The 9,189-nt window shown below is 46.6% G+C and overlaps 1 protein-coding gene across 1 annotated transcript; it reads left to right on the forward strand.

The window, feature by feature from the left end:
* Positions 1-4,532: 4,532 nt before the first annotated feature.
* Positions 4,533-8,286, forward strand: LOC309521339 (ubiquitin-like protein ISG15). Its single transcript, XM_082203723.1, has 2 exons — positions 4,533-4,651; positions 6,864-8,286. The coding sequence occupies exons 1-2, from the start codon at positions 4,649-4,651 to the stop codon at positions 7,356-7,358; spliced, it is 498 nt and encodes a 165-aa protein (XP_082059849.1). The 5' UTR covers positions 4,533-4,648; the 3' UTR covers positions 7,359-8,286.
* The last annotated feature ends 903 nt before the right edge of the window (positions 8,287-9,189 follow it).

Raw genomic sequence — 9,189 nt, forward strand, 5'->3', positions numbered from 1 at the left:
GAACCCGCCAACAGCATTCGAATCAATCTGGCTGACCTGATCCAAACACACACACACACACACCCCACTCACACACAAAAACAAAGTTCACCACAGCCAATCACAAACAAACAACCACACCCTAGACCAGGGGCTGTCAACCTGGTCCCTACCACCCACTAGTGGGAGTTTCAGGATTCTAGGTGGGCGGCAGCGGGTTCTATGGCACAAGCTGAATCCTCCTTCCATCGAGCACTGCTGGGCGGTAAGGAAATTTTACCATCAAGAAAGATGCATTAGTGGGCAGTAGGTATAAAAAGGGAGACTACCCCTGCCCTAGACCAGCCCCAACATCTCACACCACCAAAGGAATACAAGCAAATACAGTCTACCTCGGTTTGGTAATCACAGAAGGTCCCCGGACGTTTAACGGTCTATTGATCCCTGTGCCACCACTGTGCTCGCTTCCCCACTGCCACCAACCCGTTACTCTCGGGTACACACTGAGTTCATACAGTTGTTAAAATTGAACCAAATAAACAAGTTTATTTTATAAGTATTAACAAGTTTATGGTTTCTCAGATACAGTGGTGCCTCGGGTTAAGTACTTAATTCGTTCCGAAGGTCCGTTCTTAACCTGAAACTGTTCTTAACCTTTTAGTTTTATTACTCAGAGCAAATAAAGCCAAGTACAGTGGAACCTCGGTTCTCAAACTTAATCCGTTCTGGAGGTCCGTTCCAAAATCAAAGTGTTCCAAAACCAAGGCACGCTTTCCCATAGAAAGTAATGCAAAACAGATCAATCCGTTCCAGACTTTTAAAAACAACCCCTAAAACAGCAATTTCACATTAATTTTACTATCTAACGAGACCATTGATCCATAAAATGAAAGCAATAATCAATGTACTGTACTATAAAATAAACAAGACAGTATTGTAGATTATAAAAATTAAAATTTATTTATTTTTCTTACCTGCACTGCCGATAGTCATTGTTTGGATGGGGTTTTTTTTATTCCTTTCCGCAGTCACGCAATCAATCATGCTAGACAACCTCAGCTAGTATAGGGCTAGCGCTACATGTACACTGGTTTGTAAGGAGATTAGCCCTATTTCAGCTCTTAAAAAGGGGGCGGGTGTAGCTTTGGGGACAGTCGACTGTGATTTCAGGAAATAGTTCTGCACCATTTCTAATCGGAAGACATTAATATATCCCCAAATCTCTGCACCGTACAATAATTGTGGCACAATCTTCTTTTGAAATACCTCAACGGTGGGGGCAACTAAACTCCCCCCCCCAACTCTGGAAAACTGCAATAAAGAGTGAATAGAGTGAGAGGATTTCAATTTAGCTGCAAGTATGTGCGGCTTCCAGAACAGTTTTGAATTAAAACCCAAGCTCAGGCATTGTTGTTCAAGAGGTTTATTGTCCAAGCTCCCATCTGTGAGGTTTTCTCTTCTTCCCCAAAATCACCACTTTGTTTTTAGAATGGTTGACGGCTAACTGCTCTTTTGTGCCAGTCAGTTGGGGGAAATGGAATGGGGAAATAGAAACAGAAAGTTAAAGTAGATCCGAATGAAGCAAGTGCTTTTGGCCAAGGTCAAAATTGCAAGACTGTGTCGTCACCCTCAATGGTGCTGTCATCCTCAATGCTGTTGTAAACAAAATCTGCCTTTCTTCCCTTATGGGGTATCCAAGAGCCGTACAGAGTCCTTAAGTGGGTTCCCTATCAGTAGGAGAAAATAACAGAGGCCAACCAGAGAATATTGAGAAGCAAAGCAGCTAGTAAGCCTGATCTCTATTAAAGCTGTTGCAAGTGTGCTCCTCTCACACGCAGGAGGATGGAGGAGGACCCACAACAAAGGTGTGCCTGCCCTTATATAGACATTTTAATTTCCCCGCCTCGGAGTCCAAGACCACCCCCAGAAACATCACACATACATCACAGAAGGGGTGTAGCTCAAGACCCCCTCTCCCAGATACATCATACAGTGGTGCCCCGCAAGACTAATGCCTCGCAAGACGGAAAACTCGCTAGACGAAAGAGTTTTGCGTTTTGGAGGTGCTTCGCAAAACGAATTTCCTATGGGCTTGCTTCGCAAGACGACAATGTCTTGTGAGTTCCTGCTGGGTTTTTTTCCTCACCCCCCCTTTTTTCTAAGCCGCTAAGCCGCTTATCAGCTGATCTGATCAGCAGATAAGCCGCTAAAAGCCGCTAATAGCGCTAATCCTTCAATGGGCTTGCTTCGCAAGACGAAAAAACCGCTAGACGAAGAGAATCACAGAACGGATTCTTTTCGTCTTGCGAGGCACCACTGTACCTACATCACAGAAAAGGCGGTCTACAACAGAAATCTGAGTGCCTTGTTACCTGAGTACCAGGTTACCTGCTAATGGTCACAGACATACCCTTAAGACAGTATTTGTGAACGAAAAAGACAATGAGGAGGCTTTTCCATTTTCCTTCAACCTTGCAGAGATATATTTGAGGTTAATTTGGGAGGAACAAAATGGATTCAGGACTTTTTCTGTGGGGTTTCATACATGTGGTTTATATACGCAGTTATGAACATTTATCATTCATATATATATATAACCTTAAAATTCTTATAACAATGGCAACCACAGAGAACTCAGAGAATCACATGCCCATTTCTTTCACGTCCAGGGACTGCTTCAACAGAGGATGAGAGCACTGTCGTCCTCATCCGTCACCCCAAAAAATCCTGATGCCGGTTTTGTTTTTTAAACCAGGGATGATGAACCTGTGGCAGAAGGAGGTTTTAAGCACCTCCTCAAAACCCATCTCCTCAAGACCCTCCTCCACCAGAGGACAGCAACACAAGAAAGGGCCTTTTCTGCAGTGGCACCCAGTTTAGTGATGGGCAAGAACATGCCCCTTGAACCAGGCCTTTGGCTGATTGACATCCAGTGCCCTTTTAAAATGTGTGTGCAGGGGGCATTATTGAGTTGGTTTTGTTTTGATTACAGTGGTACCTCTGGTCACGTACTTAATTCGTTCTGGACGTCCGTTCTTAACCTGAAACTGTTCTTAACCTGAAGCACCACTTTAGCTAATGGGGCCTCCTGCTGCTGCTGTGCTGCTGCTGCACGATTTCTGTTCTCATCCTAAAGCAAAGTTCTTAACCTGAGGTACTATTTCTGGGTTAGCAGAGTCTGTAACCTGAAGCATCTGTAACATGAAGCGTATGTAACCCGAGGTACCACTGTATGTATTTTGTGGTTTATATACAGTGGTACCTCGGGTTACATACACTTCAGGTTACAGATTCCACTAACCCAGAAATAGTGCTTCGGGTTAAGAACTTTGCTTCAGGATGAGAACAGAAATCGTGCTCCGGCGGCGCGGCAGCAGCAGGAGGCCCCATTAGCTAAAGTGGTGCTTCAGGTTAAGAACAGTTTCAGGTTAAGTACGGACCTCCGGAACGAATTAAGTACTTAACTCGAGGTTCCACTGTATTGGGATTTTATGTTGTGGACTGCCCTTGAGACCTGTGGGTATAGAGCAGAATAAAAGGTAAAGGGACTCCTGACCATTAGGTCCAGTCGTGGCCGACTCTGGGGTTGCGGTGCTCATCTCGCTTTACTGGCCGAGGGAGCCGGCGTTTGTCCACAGACAGTTTTTCCAGGTCATGTGGCCAGCATGACCAAGCCGCTTCTAAAGAATCAGAGCAGCACACGGAAACGCCGTTTACCTTCCTGCCGGAGCGGTACCTATTTATCTACTTGCACTTTGATGTGCTTTCGAACTGCTAGGTTGGCAGGAGCAGGGACTAAGCAACGGGTGCACACCCCGTCACGGGGATTCGAACCGCCCACCTTCTGATTGGCAAGCCCTAGGCTCTGTGGTTTAACCCACAGCGCCACCCATGTCCCTATAGAGCAGAACACAAACAAACAAAGAAACAAACAAACGCCACCTCCAGCCGTGAAGGCAGAGCATAGCCTTCGTGGCTAGCTGCCATGGATAGCTTTCTGTTCCGTGTATTTGTCTAATCCCCTTGTAAAGCCATCTAAGCGGGCGGCCGTCGCTGTCTCCGGTGGCAGTGAGTTCCATAGTTTAACTACGTGCTGCCTGTAAATATCTCCCTGATTCTCCCAGCATTCACTTTCATGGGAAGCCCGCGAGTTATAGTGTTATGAGAGCGTGAGAAAAAACTTCATTTTCTCCATGCCACGCATCATTTTTCTAAATGCACTTTTATCTCCCCGAATAGCGATTCCCACAATAGTGTCCCTATTTACTCGAGCCTGTTCTCTAAGCTTAAAAAGTCCCAGGTGTCGAAATCTTTCCTCTTGCGGGAGCCGCTCCGTCCCTTTTATCTTCTCTCTTTCTCTCTCTTGCCCTTTGCTGCAAGATCAAAACAATGACCAGATCGTCAAGGTCTCTAATCGGTTTCGTTTTCTCCTTTGCCTGCCCAGGAAAAGGAAAGCGAACTCTTCCCGGAGACGCTTCGCTCCGTTTTGCTTTCCTCAGAAAGCGCCCCCTGCCGGTGAAATCGCGAAAGCGAGGCGGCTATAAAAGGCCAGTCGAAGGAAGAGTTGCTGCCAGACCGCGTCAGCTGAGCATCCGACGGCAGCTGTTGGCTTCGGTGTCCCAATCGCTGACTTCAGGCGTTGCTACGACCCAGACGGCAAAAGTGCAGGATGGTAAGGAAAAGGACCGCTAGCGGAGTGTGGGTGCCTGAATGCGTGTAGCCAGGATTTCTGGGGTTGGGGGGCGCGGTGGGGCAGGAGACCCGTCTGTCATCATCCTCTTTCTGGCTCTGTCTAGCAGATTCGGAATGAAATATCTCAACAACAGTTGTTTTAAATTACTTTCTTTTGACCCCAAGTGCTCAGGAAAATCTGTCAAAATCTTTGTAATAGTAATAATAGTAGTAGTAGTAATAATAATAATAATAATAATAATAATAATAATAATAATAATAATAATAACAACAACAACAATAATTTATTATATATAACCTGCCCATCTGCCTAGGTTTCCCCAGCCACTCTGGGCAGCTCCCAACAGAATATTAAAAACACAATAAAGCATCAAACATTAAAAACTTCCCTTCAGATGCCTCCTAACCCTAACCTGCCCCCCCCAACATCCATAGGGGTGTGTGAGAGGAAGAGGAGGAAATGGGGCTGCCAACTGACTCGGAAAAAACGGGTTTGTACTGCTCTTGTGGCTTTAGGTAAAGGTAAAGGTACCCCTGCCCGTACGGGCCAGTCGTGTCTGACTCTAGGGTTGCGCGCTTATCTCGCTTAAGAGGCCGGGGGCCAGCGCTGTCCGGAGACACTTCCAGGTCATGTGGCCAGCGTGACAACGCTGCTCTGGCGAGCCAGCGCAGCACACGGAAACGCCGTTTACCTTCCCGCTATAAAGCGGTACCTATTTATCTACTTGCACTTAGGGGTGCTTTCGAACTGCTAGGTGGGCAGGAGCTGGGACCGAACGACGGGAGCTCACCCCGCCGCGGGGATTCGAACCGCCGACCTTCCGATCGGCAGGTCCTAGGCACTGAGGTTTGACCCACAGCGCTTGTGGCTTTAAGAGCAGCTTAACTTTGAGATCTTCATCCCGAGAAAGAATTAGTTTTATTTATTTCTGTTGCTCTGAGTAGACCCACTGACAATAATGGAGCCTAATTTTTATTTTATTGGATTTCTATCCCACCTTTTTTCTCTAACGAGTGGCAGTCACGGTTCTTCCCCCTCCTTATTTAACCCTCACAACAACCCTCTGAGGTAGGTAAGGCTGAGAGAAGGCAGTGACTGCCTCCCACGGCTGAGTGGAGATTTGAACCCTGGTCTCCCAGCTCCTAGTCCACTGCTCTAACCATTACACCACCAATGGCTCTTTGTGTGGAATGGATAGCGAATGAGAATGGGTTGCATGAACAGTGTGTGTGTGTGTGTGTGTGTGTGAAAGAGAGAGAGATTTGAATTTTACGTTATGCTGCCTTGCAGTACTCTCTGATTTTATTGATATTGACATCACTTATGAACAAAGATATTGTTTAGGCCAGTGTTTCCCAAACTGGGGTCTCCAGCTGTTTTTGAACTACAATTCCCAACATCCCTGACCACTGGTCCTGCTAGCTAGGAATGATGGGAGTTGTAGTCCAAAAAAGCTGGATACTCTGGTTCAGGAAATAACAACAACAGCAACAACAACAATTTATTATTAAACCGTGCCCATCTGGCTGGGTTTCCCCAGCCGCTCGGGGCAGCTACTAACAAGATATTAAAAACCTAGTAAAACCTGCGTTCCACAGGGCAAGTGCCACTAACAACAATAACAGCAATTTATTATTATACTGGGTTTCCCCAGCAACTCTGGGCACCTACTAACAAGATATTAAAAACACAGTAAAACATCAAAGATTAAAAACTTCCCCAAACAGGGCTGCCTTCAGATGTCTTCTAAAAGTCAGATAGTTGTTTATTTCCTTGACATCTGATGGGAGGGCGTTCCACAGGGCAGGTGCCACTACCAAGAAGGCCCTCTGCCTGGTTCCCTGCAGCCTTACCTCTTGCAGTGAGGGAACTGCCAGAAGGCCCTTGGATCTGGACCCCGGTGTCTGGGGCTGAATGATGGGGGTCGAGATGCTTTCAGGACCGGTGTTATGTGGTCTCGGCGGCCACTTGCAGTCACCAGTCCAGCGGCCACATTCTAGATTAGTTGTAGTTTCCAGATCACCTTCAAAGGTAGCTCCACATAGAGCGCTTTGCGGTTAGAAACACTGGTTTAGGCTAAGAGAAACACCTGAGAGCAGGCTCACATGCTCCTTTGGCAACAGATGACCCTTATCTCCCGTGTCCTAATCTGACATTAACCACTACGCCACACTCTCTGCTTCCTTCCCAGGCCCTGTGGTTGAATGTAAAACTCCTGTCAGGAGAGCAATACTCCCTGGACACGCATGCCAGCAAAACTGTCTGGGATTTCAAAATCCAAGTAGCCCAGAAGACAGGGTTGTCCCCATATCAGCAGAAGCTGGCCTGCCAGTCTAACGGCAACATCAACCTTCAGGACAGCGACCAGCTCTCCAGATTCGGGCTGAAATCCGGGGACACCATACTGTTGGTGGTCAAGAGCGAGGAGTCCATCCCCATCTTCCTGCATAACGCCAGGGGCCAAACCAAAAGCTACCTCGTCATGCCTTCGGATTCGGTGAACCAGTTCAAAGCTCGAATTCGCCAGCAGGAGAACATCCAGACTGATCAGTTCTGGCTGACGTATGAAGGGAAACCCCTGGAAGATGGCATGAAGCTGTCTGATTACAACATCGCTCCCCACGGCACCGTCTACTTGAACTTCCGCCTCCGAGGGGGCTGCAATTTGGGGGGTGGGCCAGCTTAGCAGACCTCTGGACCCCCCAGGCTGTTTCCTCTCTGCTTTTTCTGACTCGCTTCTCAGTTAGGTCACGCTCTGCCCCCATCTTCAGCATGCCACCAGCCTTACGGTCTATGTCAGGGGTCAGCAACCATTTTTCAGCCATGGGCCGGTCCATCGTCCCTCAGACCATGTGGTGGGCCGAACTATATTTTTTTTGGGGGGGGGAGAAATGAATGAATTCCTATGCCCCACAAATAACCCAGAGATGCATTTTAAATAAAAGGACACATTCTACTCATGTAAAAACACGCTGATTCCCGGACCATCCGTGGGCCGGATTGAGAAGGCGATTGGGCCGCATCCGGCCCCCGGGCCTTGGGTACCTACCCCTGCTCTATGTATTTGCAGCAGTACTGAGCATTTTTGGAAACTTTGTTGAGCCACCTGTTGCTTCCGCCAGTGCAACTGCTGAGTTGAATTCCTCCATTGCTCAACATGAAAATTCAGCTAGCGCAGGTACAGAGAGCCTTGCCAATAGACCTCAGTATTATAGCAATGTTGCAGCAGGTATTCCATCTGGCTGCAGACATCACACATGGCTGTAGCCACTCTGCTCTGTAGCCACTTGGCTTCTCCTTGCCCTGAATTCTTTCCATTCAGGCTGGCTATTGTCAGAAATTATAACTTCCAACAACCGGGTGCCTGGGCTTGCTTGTTTCCTCTTCCCTCACCATCCCTTTTTCCTTTCGTTGTTTTATGTAAGCTGCTCTGGGAGCCTTTTTTGGGGGGTGGGAAGAGTGGGGCAAAAATGCTTAAAATAAATAGCAAGTGTTAACTGGCTTTTTAATTATTACTTTGTCCTTCCGTGGCTTCGATTCCGTATTGTACTCAAGAGCTTTTATGTACTTGCTTTTACAGTGCTTTCAAAAATAAATACAAGAAAACACAAAAATGACTTGTCTGATTGCTGCTCTTCCTGCTGACAAAGATTCTTTTGTGGTTTGCACAGCTGTCAAATGTGGCAACGTCGTTGGTCCCAGTGAGTCATTTTAGGGCATTGGGGTGATCACACTGTGAAATTATGGGTGTGGTAGCTGACATGGGATGGGTACATACATTTAAAGAGCATTCCCCCATCTCCATAGACCCATGAGAACCGTAGTTTGTCAAGAGTGCTGGGAACTGTAGTTCTGTGAGGGGCAAACTACAGTTCCCAAGATTCATTGGGGGGGAGTTGGAGATGTGCATTGTCTTTTTTTATAATTAATTTTATTCAATTTCCAATATTCCATCCATCTTTAACATCCACTTCTAACATATACATCTTTTAGACTTCCCTCAGCCTGTCTGACAATTTTCCATATTATCACAATTACTCGCATTTCTTAAATTTATATTGCGCTTTAACAATCTTAATCTTATCATATCTTTTAAGCAACATTTCTATCAATCATTTTCACAGAGCTTCTTGAAAGCCAACAAGCGTTAATTGCTCCTCACATACATTTTTGATATACTCTGTAAATTTATTCCAGTCCTCGGTGAATCTCTGATCGCGTTGGTTCCGAATTTTCCCCGTTAATTTGTCCATTTCTGCGTATTCCATCAGTTTCATTCTCCATGGAGATGTGCATTGTCAATATGGTGTTTGATGCCCGGGTCAGATGGTAGCCTGCAACAAGTGGAGGCCACCAGGTTGGCAAAGACTGTTAGTTGTACTTCTGCTACGGAGACCTGGGTTCGAATCCTCATTTAGCCACAGAGCTTACTGGGCTTGAGCGCCACATTAGGCAAAATGTTCTTGCATTGAAGGGGGTTGGACTAGATGGCCCTTGTGGTTCCTTTCAACTCTACA

The sequence above is a fragment of the Podarcis vaucheri genome (assembly GCF_965113315.1).
Source record: "Podarcis vaucheri genome assembly, chromosome: 16".
NCBI classification, from domain to species: Eukaryota; Metazoa; Chordata; class Lepidosauria; order Squamata; family Lacertidae; genus Podarcis; species Podarcis vaucheri.